This window comes from Kwoniella mangroviensis, assembly GCF_000507465.2.
Source record: "Kwoniella mangroviensis CBS 8507 chromosome 1 map unlocalized Ctg01, whole genome shotgun sequence".
NCBI lineage: Eukaryota > Fungi > Basidiomycota > Tremellomycetes > Tremellales > Cryptococcaceae > Kwoniella > Kwoniella mangrovensis.
This window is the reverse complement of record NW_027062533.1, coordinates 7,155,370-7,172,218: the sequence shown is the minus strand read 5'-3', so window position 1 is coordinate 7,172,218 and position 16,849 is coordinate 7,155,370. Positions and strand designations below refer to the sequence as shown.

The following is a 16,849-nucleotide window of genomic DNA, read 5'->3' as shown; positions in this document are numbered from 1 at the left end:
TTAGAGACACATGACAAAATACTAAAATTGTACAAGATGCATACAAATGATACCTAAGACTAGAGATTGTTTATCTACCTCTCTACTATATACAATGCTATCGCAGCGAGAGCCCTGTAGACACGAAATAATCAGCATACTTGATCTCCGTTGAAGGCTGCGGCAACTGTAACTCACGTTGAAAGAATAAACATCACGGCGTCTACGCAGTATCAAATATTTAGCCGATCTGCCATAGAAATCGGACGAGAAAGCTTGACTCACATTGAAGAAGTAAAAAGGTTGACAGGGTCTCGGCAGTACCATCCGGATTATAAGTTTGGGTAACAACTAGCTGTATCACTTGAGATGGCGTTCCGGATAGGAGTATCGCAATGAATGTACGAACTAGGTGGCTCTCCGGCATCAACATTTGCTTTGAGAATCCGTTGTATCGGTACTCACTCTTGTCTTCTCGAGGGAACAGCGAGGTATGATCTCGGAAGGCTTGGATCACGAATCTATGTTCCAAGGTTAGTTGATGCTTTCCATAAGTGTAACATTCTAGCCATACTCACATCCCGAAGATAGGTACGAGGATCACTATCGTACCACATCTGTCAGCAATGAGGAAGATAGTAGAGAGCAATGGAGAAATATCACTCACTTTTCGAGCAAGTCAGAGCTATGACAGCACCAAGCGGGAGATCTCTCCAATTTTTCGGTACCTTCACATGGGAATCAATGCTGTGATAGCATGTAAGGAGCAGACCACCTATCACTCACCCTCAATCTCGCGAAACTGGCACCCAGTAAAAGTAAAGCCCCAGGCACAGCTATCGCACCCAAGAATGAACTGAATTCGATGACAAAATGCAATGGTGGATTCCCATCTGGACCATATGGCATTCTACTTCCCGACCAACCCTCCGTTTCGGCAAATAACGATTTCAATGGTTGCACCGTAGCGATGGGTATACTGATAATGATAGCTTTGGTAACGTTGGGTAGATCGTATATCGTGAGAAGGATTTTCTTCCACAGAGGTTGAACAAGCAAGACGTTATCGCTCTCATGGATACTGGGAGCTGGACCTGATGTTCTTTGAATGTCAGAAGCTTTACTTGAATTTCTCCCCAAGGATGTCGCGTTGTCAACAGTGGGTATTCTTGCCATAGGTACAATTTCTTGAGAAGAATTCCCAGGACTGTTGCTGGCAGGAATATAAGGCTCGATGTTGTTCTGCCCAAAATTATTGTCTTGTTCCGCTCCATCGTCTGCATTGCCCATCATCTCCATTCCAGGTATGGTCTGACTCTCCATATCAATGTTCGTACCTGCATGTCGGTTCCTCATACCCGTCCATTTCGTTATTTTCTCTTTGGTCAATTCCAGCTGTGATGACCACCTTTCTTTGAGTGGGGGCTGATCCGGTCTTCTTCGGTTCTCTTGAAAGTCCCATGCGCACATCTGAACATGTGAGTGGTCAGATATGTGTCTTCGCAGGGCCATCAAAGAGACGTATACCCACCCTGTGAACCCCTAATCCCCAGAATGTCGTGTTCATGATGAATATGAAGATGCTGGAAGTCGTGTGTCAATGATACGATCCAAGAGACTTGCGAGAAGACGTTACTCGAGGGAAACTCACGCGATATAAGCTACACCCAAGTCTACATCCACTGCAGGGTTGAAAGGGGACTCTTTCGCCATTGTCTGCACAATTGCTGTTGGTAAATTGCCTGATATTATGGTCAAGTTAGTACGCTCGGTCGATATGTCATGTCTGTTAGGAGCTTACCCCAATTCGAAGTCAGTCCGGACTGAATTGAGTAGGCCATTAGCTCTTCCAGCTACTACGAAACTATAGAGCTTCGAGCCGAGCTAGACTCACAACTAAAATTCCCCATCTAAAGTCTATTGGCACGTAGAACAGCTCCCTTATGATCCAAGCAAAGATAAGTCCCAGCAGTTGATACAGGACAGCTACCACCACTAAAGGACCAAAAGCCTTGATGTTATCAGGGGTAAATGCTGTGACCATCGATGAGAATAACAATGCTGGAAGTGTGATTTGCTATATATGGTATTAAGGACTTCGGCTGCAACGGTACGTCATAGGATTCACTCACGACCACAATCGCACCAAGCCCCTTCGCTCCTGGAGCAGTCAGCCATCCTTTCTTCGTAGCAGCGAATCCAAGCACGATACACAAAACCATCTTCAAGGTCGGCATGAAAGCTGCATAGGGAATAACGATTGTCAGATCGCTTCAATCGACCCCGTGATCACTACATACTCACCCTTATAGATGATATCCCCAGCTGATGACATGTTCGTTGTATTGGAAGGACGACACCGCGTCGATACTATGTCATCTGAGATTGCTTAACCGCTGTTGTCATTCTGAGATGTAGATAGATGGTTCCAACAATCGCTAGATCGACTCATTTGCAAGTACTACTGGGTATTTCCAAGCACTCCTCCATATTGCGATTTAACCATGTTCTGCTGCCCTCTCCCCTCACCCCTGAAGATTTCATAATACACGACCCAGCCATAAGACCCACTTACATCGGACCGGTCAAATCCGAAGGCGACACCCCATCCCGGAATCATTCGGCCTCATATGAAAGACGTGTGAACACTTGCACCTCGTCATGCATCACCCTTCACCATCTATCATAGGTCTACATACTCTTCAAACTCAGACATCTACAGTAACCCTCTGCTTCCTTCAACCCCACGATGAACCCCGTCCCACATCGAGATCCAGTTGCTCAGCACATTACCCATAACATGAGTCCAATTGTTATGATGATTAACGCAAATGACTCGTCAGACTGATCATCTTTTCGCGTCAAGGTCATCGTAGTTCTCATATACGCCTGGACTCTCTAACTCTTGATCTTTGTCCACATTCGCGGCTCGGATCGCCAAGACTTTATCCCTGTTGTGAAGATAGCGGACGGTTGCGATTATGAACACTGATCAACATTTTCCGTCAACGTAATGTCGACTCCTTCCCACCAGCTATACTCACTTAAAAAGATCGATAGACCAGCGGTGTACCATAGACCTTTAGTGGCTTTGGGGTCTATATCGAATAGAACGATCAAAATTGGTGTCTGGATCCCGTATTTTAAAAGAAACTCACAGTCAACTTGCTTCCACACGAAATTTGGTACGATAGACTACAGTTCTTGATCAGTCAAGAGAGCATCCTTCGAAGACTACCAAATGGACTGACCTGTAATACGAAGCTCGCATCGTTACTCATGGCCAGGATCAGGGCACGTTTCTCAGCATCGGTCCCGCAAATCTATGATTGCCAAAGTCAGCAGAGGAGATTCACGATGCGTATCGCTTTCACAGACCTCGTTGATCCAGGCAAAGTACAGACCGGCAATGTTGGTTCCTCTTATCGTTCGATCATCAGCCCAACAGCATCACATACTCCAGAGCTCATACACTCACGCCCCACTCAGATCTGAAACAATAAAGGGTCAGCACACACAGTGGCCATGAAGATGCTTGTGTTGATCAGACTCACAGTATAGCGCGAAGTGACCTCCTAGATTCTTCCATAGTGGCAAGACTGCTAGAGCGATCGCAGTGACCAGAACCACGGAGTTGTACAACGCGATGATAGGCCATCGTTTACCTTTCAAGAGACCATCGGAAGCCCACCCTGCGATCCAACCCGTCACAATACCCTGCAAGGAACCATAAGAAGCTGCTGGGAGACATGACAAGAAGAACGACTCACGATCCCCGTGATAGGCATCTATCATTTCATGTCATTATTTAGTGAGTGCAACAAGGATGGTAAGATATAGGAGTACTGACCACCAGATGATTACGTTCAGCAACACCCCTCTGCACTGGATTGCCCTTATCCTTCAACCAGAAAGGCATTATGGCGGTATACTTGATCGAGTTGTTCCATACCATCTGGATATCTAATGTCAGCCGCTATTCCGAGCTGACTTATAGGATGTTGGCGAGTCATACTCACATACATAAACGGCAAGAGATAGAAATGCCATGTCTTCGAATAACCAAGAACTCGTTTCCATGTCAAAGGTTTTTGCGGTGCACGGCCCACGGATGCCATCCGAGATCTGGCGAGATCGAGATCCTGAACCCAACGAGTAAGCTCCGTGATATGAGCGGGATGTTACACTGCTTGAATTGAACTCACAGCCTGTGACAGCCAGAAGGAAGGCTTCTCTTGGGCGTGTCCGGGAACAGCGGGGAGGAATACCAATCCTAGCAGTGCTACAGGCAGGGTGATCACGGCATCGATGATGAATAACCTACAAGCTGGTCGTCAGCTGGAGCTAGGACGCTTGGACATTCGGCTACTCACCATCTCCATCCAGCAAGACCATGCCGACCATCCAGATTGGTGTAGGCCGCCGCTTGGAGAATGGAGGAGAAGAGGGCCCCGAGACCAGCTGATGTGCCAAGGAGAGAGGCTCGTTTTGCCAATTCGTTTGGCTAAGACCGATGATCAGCATTACCGGTTTTTCTGGTATATATGCTAACGTACTTTATAGTATGATCCGAGGATCCAGTGCAAGGCCGGATACTGCGTTGAGGATATTCCAGTCAGAGGAGTCTGACACAAGAATTTGCAGGACAACCCACCATGCCACTTTCTGCCAGACCTACGAAGAACCTCAGCGCGTACAGTTGTTTGTGGTTGGAAACCCTATACGTCAAAAGTGTGCACCTGAGGGACCTTCAGTAACGGCTAATGTCATTCGTTCTCAACGAGTGGCACTCACAGACCCCACACCAGTTCGAGAGCTGGGATCCAGTACCTCGGTGAGACATGAAGAAGGATCATATTCGAGGGAATCTGACCGAGACAGTATCCAACTGTCCACATGGTCAAAGCAGTGGTATATTGGTTCTGGAGCATATCGAGATCCTCCTTCATCCCAGAGACGAATGCCGTCGCCAGATTCTCTTGATCGAGGTTCTGTGTCGGTTGTCAGTTATTTGCCACGGCACCGGGAATACAAATGAGATTTACTTTTATGAACCAACCTAAACAGCCAAACAAGAGTAAGACGGCATCCAATTTGAACAAGAGTTTTCGTTCCTATCAGCAATGATCAGCTAGCCCTTAGGGGGATCAGTGAGAACGTACCTCCGGAGGAGCATCAAAAGTATCCCAGATTCGACCTTTCCAGTTCGCTTTGGGAGGCTCCCGATAAGCTTCGGGAATGGCTACTTTTTCCCCATCAAGGACAGTAGTATCCTCATATCCGTTGGCGTCTGTATGCTTGGACATGATCTGATGTGTAGCAATTGCTTCGTTGCAGCTGTCGCAGACGAACGACACAGAAATCTTACCGCAGGAAATTTTTGTCGTCTCGATTGCTTATATATGCAGCAAAAGAAGCTTTTATGTAAGAGACCTGCATCCGAGAATGTTCCAACTACAGTATACGACTAATCACATTAGCCATAAATTGGTTAAACCCATCCGAGAGTTGTGAGCACGTCATAAAACGCTTTTGCACGTCGTACCCAGCAAGAAGTCATACTGCAGGCCTTATCTTGATCAATCGGTCAATTGCAAACAGTCTGAGCGATCGGAGGTGTTGTTTTGCCAAGCATGCTTTCTGTAAATAAACTTCTTTTTACCCTGACACGAATGTCTAGTGTTGAATTAAGCACGTCTTTGTTGGTGGTGTGATGATATGCCATCGTTCGGGTCAGGCCGATGGTACAGCTTGAATTCCTGGCACCAGAATTGTTGGGCATGTCTTGTTCGATCTATCATGAGACGAACAACAACGCGGACTGGAAACAATGGAACGGTAGTGAGGAACCAAGCAAACCTCTGTATCATCAACTGCTGAATATGACCCTACACACTAAGCCTGTGAGCATTGCCGATCTGGAACAGGTGAGTCATGAGCGTCACAATTATCAGGTATCTTACGATTGGTGACTGAGCCCAAAAATCGTCATAGATAGCACTTGACAAACTCCCAAAGTTGGTCCGGCAATATTACGAAGGAGGAGCAGAAGATGAGATTACGTTGAGGGAGAATATCACTTCTTTGCAAAGGTACCGGGTGGTCCCAAAATACCTCGTTGATGTTGGACCGGACAAGCTGAATGTGAGGAGTCGACCAATCTGGGGGAATAGGTATGTACAGAACTTTCGCAGAGTTCACGAGCTGACTTTCCCATATTAGGCTGAATGTGCCATTCGCTGTGGGACCATCTGCTTTTCATAGATTGGCTGGGTACGATGGAGAGTTGGATGTCGCCCGTGGTATGTAAGCTCGAAAAGCACAGTGAAAGTCATTGCATGGGCCACTAATGTGATCTACATGGCAGCTGCTGCCAAGAGAGGAATAGCAATGGGATTATCGTCCTCCTCCACGTCCAGTCTCGAAGATGTTATAAAAGTTGGTAAGACTGCCCGCGAAGAGATCGAGGAGGGGTCCCGACAAGAAAATGAAGGTTTCAAACTCCAGGATAGCGATTGGTGGCAACAGCTTTACGTCTGTGAGTCATAAAGTATAAGAATTTGATGCATGATGGTGCTGAGCGCACTATGACGTACTATTCTGTAGCCAACGTACGATCAGACACGGAGGACTTCATCCAACGATCCGAGAAAGCGGGGTATACTGCACTGCTAATCACTGTTGACAGACCTTATCTCGGACGTCGATTAGCCTCCCTCAGGGAGAAGTTTGAATTTCCCCTTCATCTACGTCGGGCTTCAGGGGAGAAGATGGCACAAGGTGAGCAAATTGCTCATTACCTGTTGAGTTCACAGTCACGCTAACAATATTTAAGATCCGTCCATGCACTGGGATGAGTTGATACCTTGGCTACGATCAAAAACAAAGATGAAAATACTTGTAAAAGGGATTCTCCATCCTGAAGACGCGGCCTTGGCATTGAAACATGGACTGGATGGCGTTGTTGTGTCGAATCATGGTATGCGCATATCTCACGTTTCTAGATTCCACGTGGACTCTTTCAACTGATCGTACACGGAAAGGGGGACGGCAGCTTGACGCGGCTCCAGCCACGATCGATGCTTTACCTGCAATTGCGGATGTCATACAAGGCCGTATCCCCATCTTCTTCGATGGTGGGATCCGAAAAGGCTTAGACGTCTACCGAGCCCTCGCGCTCGGAGCGGATGTCGTGCTGTTGGGTTGAGCTGTACTTTGGGGGTGCGTGATGTTGGTATCCTAATTCCACTCGCTGAGTGTGCTGATCTGTTGTGTTCACTGTAGTCTGGCGGCTGCTGGCGAAGAGGGTGTCGGGTTAGCCCTGGATATAATCGCGGAGGAATTTAAACTAGTAATGGCTTTGACTGGTGTCACTGACATTACTCAAATCAGAAGGTCTACTTTGGCACTGGTCGATCCTGCTCATGTTGGTCTAAAGACCTTAAGTGACCCCTCTTGGGAGGATCGTAGACCAATTTGATCGGCCTTCGTCCTTGCAGGGATTTTCTAAGTGAACGAGAATCTATAGATCTCCTCACGATTGGGCGATAAAGATGATGCACATTATGCTGACTCCTCAATCTGAATGGAAAGAAGGAAACCTACAAACTCGCGAAGAGGACCCTTTTACACGAACAAAAGACGCACCACGCTATTCTGCCCCTAAAGTTCGGGTCCAGCTTTCACCCAGTCTATCTCACTCACACTATTTCAAGGACTTACATGATGAGATCTCCGTTATATTGCTCGCATTATATTTGTTCTTAGGGATATATTATTGCTGTGAGAATAAGTTTTCATAGGTCAAACTCGCATTCAGAGGCTTCAGAGATGGACCTTATTGAGACTCACTTTTGGAGCAGGTGAGCTCGCGATACAAATGCTGCTTGATGATTTCTGGAAACAACTCTTCAATACTGGGATACTGTATGATGAAGGGCGTTTTTGGGATCGTCAATAATGGGAGTAGTGACCTATACCAGATCGAGATATCATCAGTATATTCCGATCTGAGGATTCAAAAAAGGCTGTCCAAACATGTTGACACCTGCGGCGATGCCAGCACTGCACAGGCAGTGGTGGAAAGGGCTGATCATTTCCCGAGTTTCATCGATTTGAGCGATGTGAACGACCGTTGCTTCTTCTTGTTAAATGCACTTGAGCGGAGTCTCAGTAGCTCGTCAGTTGACTTAGATAGATCTTCGCCCAAAGTCGTATTGAAGGGCTTATTGTAATCAGGGTTGAACGTCATTGTCAGTATGTAAATCGGCAATGGTCCAAGGAGCGGATGTAGGCTGAGACATGGGTGCAAATCTTCGCTTTTTTTGCAGGCTTCGAAAGATTTCCGACGCTAAGGTACCGTCACTTCAGATTCTCTCATTGAAGGAGATGAAAGGCGGCGTCTGGTCATGGTCTGGCGCAGACTTTTTATTGAATTCGATTCCCTTTGCTCAGTTAGGATTGACGAATCATGTGCAAGTAATTTCGGTCAAGGTCGCAAGGGGTGCAAAATGACACCTGAAAGAGGATTGTTCGACATGCAATTAAATCCCAGCTGATTTGATTCCTGTACAATATGAGATATACATCTTTCTTAACGATGGCTTTTTCCATATGTGAACGGTTTCGCTACATCTGCCTCAACTTCTACAAATTTCTTTCCTCACATTTCGTCTGCGAAACACAGAGACGGCATAACTGACCTGCGGTAGATGTTACTTAAGGTACGTATCGGAAGCCTTTTCAGATATATACCAATCAGCCGATTATTCCCTTCAAAGATTTGGGCACGGTCTTACAGCGGGAAAAGCTTCACTTACCAGGAGCCAAATCGTACTGCTCGACAACGTTCAACGGAGTTCCTTTGGGAGGTCGGCCACCTTCTACTCGATCTCTTCGTTTATTCTCGTATCTGTACCACGCTGTCATAGCTAGAACCAGGACCAAACCCAATGCTTGGAAAGCAATGTTGACTATTGCGCCTTTTCGGTATTGGGGTCCTTCTTTCGACGGGAACCTGGATTAGGAATAATAACAACAAGTCAGCTGGCATGGCTAACCTACATGCTGCCAAGGGAAAGAAGACGTAAGAAGAAGATTGAACGAGTGGGTGATATTTGCGGAACTGCTCACTCACAGGAATGCAGCCAATAGACTCAAGCATTGTCCAACCGAATTCAGCATACCCAAACTAGTAGCTCGTTGTGACTGAGAGCCCGTACAGCCCGATTGCCAAGAGATGATCAAGGGAATATTTGTATACCCTGCTGTTACAACCAATATACACGCCAGATAACGTGCAGAGTACTGAGATTGTGAGATGTGGCTGGCGGGCACAGCCAAAAGGATCGACCATCCGATCAATCCTAAGATGAAGACACATGCGACGGGGATACCTCGCGACTGCTTGTAATCGGAGAAGGAAGTCAAGAGTAACATGAATACTAGCGCGACGGCGTATGGTGGGACGGTAAAGAGTTGTGCTCTGGCGTTGGAGTACCCTGTACATTGCAACGAAAGATGTATCAGCGTTTCGTAGTCCGTAGAGGAGAATGATGTGGGAGTGAAAGAGGAGAAAAATAGGATCGAAGGATGATGTGCCACATTCAGCTTGCCACAAAGCGGTTTCAGTCTCGAAAATCTCGAAACGACATCTCATCGATTTTCGTCATTTATCTTGAAGCATTGGAAGAGAACTCACCGAATCCTTTGATAATGGTAGGTAAGAAGCCGCCCACTGATCCTAAATTCAAATTCATACAGCTGTAGGCCAAGGAAATGACATAAGTCTTCCAGTCCATCAAACATCGTCTGACTCCTCCCCATTCAATACCTGTGGAAGTCTCGACGTTTGATTCGGCGTTCAACCTCGTTAAACATAGAGTTCTTTCTTCTTCGTTGAGATATCTGGACGTCTCAGGTCTAGTAGGCATGAAAAGGAATGTACAGATCGCCAATACTACCGAGGGACATCCTTCGATCAACTATAAACATTTGAGAATTTGGTTAGCTTTCTATTTACTTCGATAGCTTCCAGAATGAGTAACTTCACAGTCAAGCTCTCTACGCGATACGCTCAGATGGAGCTTGCTAATCGACCGCATACAATCAAAAATAAGCACTCACGAACAAGATCCTCCATTGGGGAATCGCCGAATGTTTGATACTCGATACACCATAACTGAGCAAGCCACCAAATGCTCCCGCCAAAGCACCAGCCGAGATGAACAGACCAACACGTTTAGCGAGATCGTGTTTGGTGTACCAGTACGACAAGTGTAAAGCCATTGCTTGACCGAACATGGCTTCTCCAATACCGACAAACAAACGACAGACAAATAAACCCGCCTTGTTGAAAGTCGCTGCTTGACATGTAGCGGCAATGGACCAGATCATTGCTCCGCATGCGATGGATCGGGAAGGTAAGAATTGTCTAGCTAGTAAAGTACCAGGAACCTATAAGAGCATCATGAGCCGACTGTGATGAAGAGACCAAATCCATCGCGATCCCACACTCACAGAGAAAACGATGTAAGTGACGAAGAACATTGCCAGAGCGATCGAGTAGTTCTGGTCCGAATTATCCAAGACGGACTTTTGGAGTCCTTGCAAACGAGCGTTTGCCCTAGTGGAAGATGAGAAGATAGTGTTCAGCCACTGGTCTCAGTAATTCCTCAACAGGACGATCCAGGAGTCCAGGATGCATGACATGAGTATAGAATAGAACTCACAAGTTACCTCTGTCGAGATAAGCACTCAAATAAAGTAATACCGCGAAAGGCAGAATAGCCATGTCTGAAATGTACCACAATAAAAGTTTGGTCCTTGTTCTAGCCATTACTGGGATTTGATGAACATCTCAACTTACCAAGCTTTAGCAATAACCTCCTCTCAGCCTTTTTGTTCTCATCTTTGAATGCTAAGCCAGTTTCAGAACTAGCATATCTCGTACTACCTTTTTCAGTCTCTGTACCAGCTGCAGTCGTTCTCGTTCCAATTTGTTGCAAAGTCGGATCAGCATTTGAGTCATCGATATGTTGCTCATACGGTTTCTCCTCAATTGGAAGCGAAACGTGTCTCGACATCTTATTGAAGGGGCTTCAGTGAGATGCCTTTCGATACGACTGATGAGAGAGGGTTTCAATGGGAAATTGGAAAAAAAGAGAAAGAAAATTGTCTAGTGGGAATTTCGGTATTTCACTGGAAAATCCTCCTACTTATATAGTCATTTCTATCAAAGTGAGCTCTCCCCATCATCTGACATAGACCCCCTTTTCGGTCCCAACCATCTCTCCATCGTCCCGATCATGCCGGTTCTGCCCCTTGGTACTTCACCATGGGGCTGTTACATTTCCCTTATGACTTATGATTCGACCAATGAGACATCTTCTTTTACCTGATTAATTATCCTGAGCTCGCAGTAAGAGTCTGGGGTAAAATCCGATAAATCAGATGGGTATCCCTTTCGATATAGGAGGTGAAAGCAGAGGTCGCGTCGTAATTGGCATCTCCATCACATCTGCTAGTTCTATTTTTATCATCTGATTCGGATTCCGCTGTTCCAGCATGCATTACGACACAACTCAGCTGAAAGCGTAAACCAAGAAGAAGCGAAACGGTTAACATACTCCCGCCGGTTGATGCGGACCGTGGTTCTATTTTTGGAACTCTTGCCCCGCATTCCGATACTCACTTGGGCTAGTAAGCAGGGAAATCATCAGTGGCGCTCACATGGGAGTGCTGCATGGGGATTGAACAGAAGGACAGCAGCTAAATTATATTTCCGTTTCCCGTTGAAACAGAAGAAGGTCCTTGGCTAAGGTCTTTAAAACGAGTGACCGACGATAACCGGTGAAATAGCAGATGCATGATAATGTTGACACGTAAATTTCAAACCTGTTCAAATATGATGATACCCTATTTCATTTACTACAATAGCAGTTCCAACTTCTTTGCCTTGTGGACAAGAGCAAAAACTTCGAGACAGAGAGCTCTTAAGAGCTTGAGCAAAGTGAGAACAACGATCAAGGCCGCCAGAAACAAAGAAGAAGAAAAAACATAGAGAATGCTTTAGATCATGTGTAACATCACTATAACGACTTATAATCTGACGGATATGCCTGACAACATGAACACGATGTGCATACATAAACCTTGGAAACCACAGAGACTTCATAATAACGATAGGGGTTGAGAACCCCCTGAATTATGAATTGTTCAGACATGACGGCCCAAATGCAAAACAACTAGAATATGTACATATGTCAATAAATAGTTTCAAGTAGAACGCGTTTATACGATAACTGGACATATCACGAATTCTACTCTCGACATTTGCCTCCGTGTCTTACCAAGTCTGTTATAGGCCAGACTAAGTTACAAATATCTCTCTTGTATTCTTCGCCTCATACTCGTTCGACTGAGACTTGAGCGAGTTCCATATCTTTGTCCTTTCGTCCTTTAGAGAGACCCTCAATATCGCCCTCGTAATGTACGGGGCCTGGTCCCTGCGCCAGGACCAAGTCGACACCATAGGATAGACACACATGCACACGCTCCAAAAATGACTCCTATTGTAACCCACTGCTGAACACGGTAAGCGCGTTGTATACTGCTATATGGCCCTCAACAACTACTCACCAATGCTGAGATATAATGCGGCGCGGTTTCGGAATTGTAAAGAAACGGAGCAGTGATACATGTGCAACGAATCCTCAGGATCCATAAATTGAAGATGGAGTGAATGGCTTACCAGATAAATTGGCAAATGCGGTGATGCCAGCACTGGCTACTGCCGTGGCCGAAGCTCCATAGACAGTAGAGGTACGCATCGCCAAGAGGGGGGCAACAGCCCAGTTCGTGCATGCTGACAGGGTACGATCAGTGTCGGACACGGATCAGTGACAGTGAGGGCTTACCGTTGAGCAGAGCCCCAACATATCGTCCCCCGACACTGGTCTTGACCTTTGCCAGGAGGATAGATCCGACAGCGCTCAAAAGTAGACCGCCTAGGATGTTCTCAGGTCTTCTACCTCTTTTATCGAAAAATCAAGAATTGCCTGGGCCTCCTTGGAAGCCAATTCAGCAATAAGGGAAGGTGCGAAATAGCCGGAGTCGTCCAGACAGTGGCCTGTATCGATACCATATGTCAGTACGCAGTCTTTATACTGCAGCCAGGTCCACAACACGCACTGATGAATCAATAAGTAGAGTATATCAGTTAGATCAGCATCAGATTTTCAAACCAAATGATCGGTGCTTACGTCAGAGCAAAGAGCCAGAAATCGAGAGCCCAGATGGTCGCCTAGATCTCAGGCCACACGAAGTACTTGTCTGACCTCTTGGGCGCATACTGACCCAGACCTGTTGCCGCAAACTCCTTCTCTTGGTCATTCAGGAATTTGGCGGTCTCGGGTAGTGAGAGTATGACGCTTGTATCCTAACTCGATTTACAGTTAGGAAGAAGGATATACAGCACTACCCCGAAAAGGATGGCAGGAATACCCTCGGGATACATCAAAGTCACAATGTCAACGAGTGCTGAGCCGTCAGGGGGGCTCGTATCCAGCTCGCCATCCATTGCCAGCGGTGCAGATTCCCTTTGTGGCTGAGATACCAGATAGCCGTCGCTATGAGACCACCGATGGCCCCGGATGCAGTGACCGAACCAGGAAAAAGAGCAATACGACTACCACTTTCTTCCGCTGGTCGAGGTCATTAGCCGAATGAGGTGAATGGCACCAACAGGGTAACATACGTTTGTACGAGAAGCACAGGTACATGATTATTCCAGGGAGGAAGCCTCCTTCTGCAATTGCTAAACAGATCCGACAAGCCAGAAACCCTCCACCGGGGGAGATATCGACTGGTCAGACTTGCTTCCAGCTTGATCGCTTGGGCCGTTGACTCACAAAGTGGTGCGAGCAGCGGTACACTTAGTCACAACAACCCCCATTGTGAGTTCAGCAACAATCAGTTTAAGCCAATACTAGTGAGCATCACTCAAGGACCCATCCATTTCAACAGGAAATTTGAGGCACTAAGGTGAACGAGTATTGGCTGTAATCGCTGAGTTCTCAAGATGATACCTACACTCGAAAAGGATATATTAACAAGTACCATCACTGAGATGTCTTGACCCTCAGAGATGCTGAGCCTACGTGTGGTCTCATCAGCCCAAAAATAAGTCTCACTTTATGGTACACTTGGATCTTGCTTCTTTGTCCCCGTTGCCACGTGGCAGATGTATGTGACTCGATCATCATCCTTCATCCTTCTTCTTCTTGTTCTCACTAGGGGTGTTCAATTATATCTCATTACGATTTCGTAATTACCCTCAATAATGAACACCCTAATCTCAATTACGACTCGTTTCTAATCACGTGGAAAATGTCCTGACGTCAGGACATTTTTAGACCAAACTGTTATGAGATTCACCGGAATTACTCATAACAAGACCTTTACGTAACATGCCACGTGTCTATCATACAATAGGATACCAGAGATAACCGGTACCAACAACGCTTTGATCAACATCCTTGAAACACTTCATCTCGACCATCGCGGACTTCATCAAGTGATCACATCTGTCGTTGAAGACACATTGATGGATATGAATAAGCAAGTAGGAGATACTCGGAATTGCCGTACCACTTATTCAGCACCATCAATGATTCCTAATCACCATCAACGATTATCCACCATCATGTCACCAGAACCTCGACGACCGTCGTCTATTGGAGAAGTATCGAGGGATTTCGCCAAGATAGCTTTGTCAGGTTTGATGGTGATTATCAAGCTGTACGATAGAATTTCAAATATGTAGAGTAACGCTTCGTAAGCTAGTTTTAGAATTGTAAGGTATATAAGACAACTTGAAGTCCAACGAAGAACTAGTCTCTCCAGTGATCTAGTTCTCTCGTTTTGTCTCGTTTATCTTCAAGTTGTTCAAGTAGCAGTGCTAATTGAATGAACTGAGTTAATCTACCTGCCCTTACTAGCTGCAACGTACCGCCCCTAGTAAGTTAGAGTCATAGTTCCTCTCGTCGAGACAAGACGAGTTGTATTAGAGAAGGCTTCTTGAATTAGAAGCTGATTATTAAACCAAGTTAGAATATAGAGTCCAACGCTACAAGGTAGGTTGACTCATATTAACACAAACTTCGCTCTTAAAACAACCGTCCCTCATACATCTTTTTGATATATGACCTGTACCCTTGAATATTTCATGCATTAACCTATGAGAATCACATAATAAAATCTGCAGCTATGCCAAATGACACCCATAGAAGACGGCTGTTAAAAAAATTGGATCGATTCATCAAGAAATTGCTAAGATTGGCTCACCTTGGACCTTATCGTCGCTACCTGATCTCCCTTTACCAATATTGCTCGTCCCTGTTATCCAAACGCTTTGTACACCGCCATGGTGGTCTTACACGCTACGTAGACCACCATATACACCTTGACAATGGTTATCGCTTTCCAGAACACCCTGAAGTCTTTAGACATCAATTTAGAATGACCAAATCTGAATTCCTTCGTCTGGTTCAACTATTTGGAGGCGATCCAGTCTTTCAGAGCAAGGGAAAGCGGCCACAGGCCAAGCCAAAGCTTCAATTAGCAGTGTATGTGTATAGGATGGCCCATGGCCTTGATGTCAGGACAATTGGGGCTCATTTCAACATCTCTGGTGAGTTATCATGGATTCCTTCCCGCTCATCTGTCCATGATTGACCTTCTCTTTGATGATCTACAGACGGTTCTGTAACCAACTTCACGGATCGCTCACTCCAAGCCATCATACGCCAGCAGCATCGCTTCCTCTCATGGCCTACAGTTGAAGCTAGAGAGTATATAAAGGAGAAGATACAACGTGAACATGGTATACCTGATTGTGTTGGGTATATTGATGGAACCCATATCATCCTTGAATACGCTCCAGCTAAGCCAAAGCAGACACAAGCAGGCTTCTTCTCCCGCAAAGGCAGCTATGGAATGCTTCTCCTGGCGACCATAGATCACAACAAGCGCTTCACATTCCTTCACTATGGTTATTCCTCAAGATCAAGCGACATCCGTGCTCAATATAACTCTAGTCTGTACCGGACACCAGGAGCCTTTTTCTCAGACGGAGAGTATGTCTTAGGAGACTCTGGGTTCCTCTGTACTCTGTCACAATGGTAGACGTAGCCGGTCGTAACCACTGAACCACAAAAGGGAACAATTGGGAATTCCGACAACTCGGAATTTCCGCCGGCTATATAGGCAACTAGACGTCCTGATTGACCGTGGCCATCATGACACTACGGTCCTCCCCAGGGAGAGGGAGGGCGCGACCTCGCGACTCTATGGTCATTGGCGATCTCTCGCCTATGGGTTAGATTCGCCTATCTGAACCGAAAACCGCCCGGCTTACGTGCTATTACGTAATGTGTTCCGGGTGGCTTTACGCAGGCCAACGTGAGCACAAAAGTCTGCGCCGATGGTGGGACTCGAACCCGGGGCCTGTTGGAATTCCCGATACTGTCACAATGGTAGACGTAGCCGGTCGTAACCACTGAACCACAAAAGGGAACAATCGGGAATTCCGACAACTCGGAATTTCCGCCGGCTATATAGGCAACTAGACGTCCTGATTGACCGTGGCCATCATGACATACTCCTAACATCATCTCAATGTATCGTAGAACTTCTTCAGAGACTTTGATGAGGGGATATTGAGTGAGTTCAAGCCAAATCCTTGGTAAATTGATCATTCTATTGACATGTGTGCGACTAATCTGTAGGCGTACTTCAATAACAAGGCAGCAGGGGCTAGAGTAGCTGTCGAACATGCATTTGGCATCCTCAAAGGTCGCTGGCAGATACT

The 16,849-nt window shown here is 46.1% G+C and overlaps 4 protein-coding genes across 4 annotated transcripts; 1 reads left to right on the top strand and 3 right to left on the bottom strand.

Annotated features, from left to right (window-relative positions):
- Positions 1-74: 74 nt before the first annotated feature.
- On the bottom strand, positions 75-2,314 carry I203_102685 (uncharacterized protein; the record flags this gene model as incomplete). Its single annotated transcript, XM_019146974.1, has 13 exons — positions 75-114; positions 178-202; positions 265-387; positions 445-500; positions 558-582; positions 647-707; positions 766-1,449; positions 1,511-1,562; positions 1,631-1,721; positions 1,781-1,802; positions 1,874-2,056; positions 2,112-2,221; positions 2,284-2,314. The coding sequence occupies 13 exons, from the start codon at positions 2,312-2,314 to the stop codon at positions 75-77; spliced, it is 1,503 nt and encodes a 500-aa protein (XP_019003524.1).
- A 513-nt stretch (positions 2,315-2,827) lies between these two features.
- On the bottom strand, positions 2,828-5,285 carry I203_102684 (uncharacterized protein; the record flags this gene model as incomplete). The annotated part of the gene is made up of 17 exons (XM_019146973.1): positions 2,828-2,967; positions 3,024-3,077; positions 3,138-3,174; positions 3,231-3,302; positions 3,358-3,400; positions 3,458-3,470; positions 3,534-3,696; positions 3,750-3,767; positions 3,830-3,934; positions 3,999-4,121; positions 4,185-4,299; positions 4,353-4,483; positions 4,536-4,574; positions 4,634-4,718; positions 4,774-4,970; positions 5,025-5,093; positions 5,142-5,285. The coding sequence occupies 17 exons, from the start codon at positions 5,283-5,285 to the stop codon at positions 2,828-2,830; spliced, it is 1,548 nt and encodes a 515-aa protein (XP_019003523.1).
- Positions 5,286-5,861: 576 nt separating this feature from the next.
- Positions 5,862-7,459, top strand: I203_102683 (uncharacterized protein; the record flags this gene model as incomplete). The annotated part of the gene is made up of 9 exons (XM_065517158.1): positions 5,862-5,906; positions 5,974-6,152; positions 6,202-6,281; positions 6,347-6,517; positions 6,586-6,759; positions 6,815-6,958; positions 7,023-7,115; positions 7,188-7,200; positions 7,264-7,459. 9 exons carry the CDS (start codon positions 5,862-5,864, stop codon positions 7,457-7,459), a joined length of 1,095 nt encoding a protein of 364 aa, XP_065373976.1.
- A 1,331-nt stretch (positions 7,460-8,790) lies between these two features.
- Positions 8,791-11,063, bottom strand: I203_102682 (uncharacterized protein; the record flags this gene model as incomplete). Its single annotated transcript, XM_019146971.1, has 7 exons — positions 8,791-8,995; positions 9,116-9,479; positions 9,680-9,962; positions 10,105-10,434; positions 10,498-10,603; positions 10,710-10,773; positions 10,847-11,063. The coding sequence occupies 7 exons, from the start codon at positions 11,061-11,063 to the stop codon at positions 8,791-8,793; spliced, it is 1,569 nt and encodes a 522-aa protein (XP_019003521.1).
- Between the last annotated feature and the right edge of the window lie 5,786 nt (positions 11,064-16,849).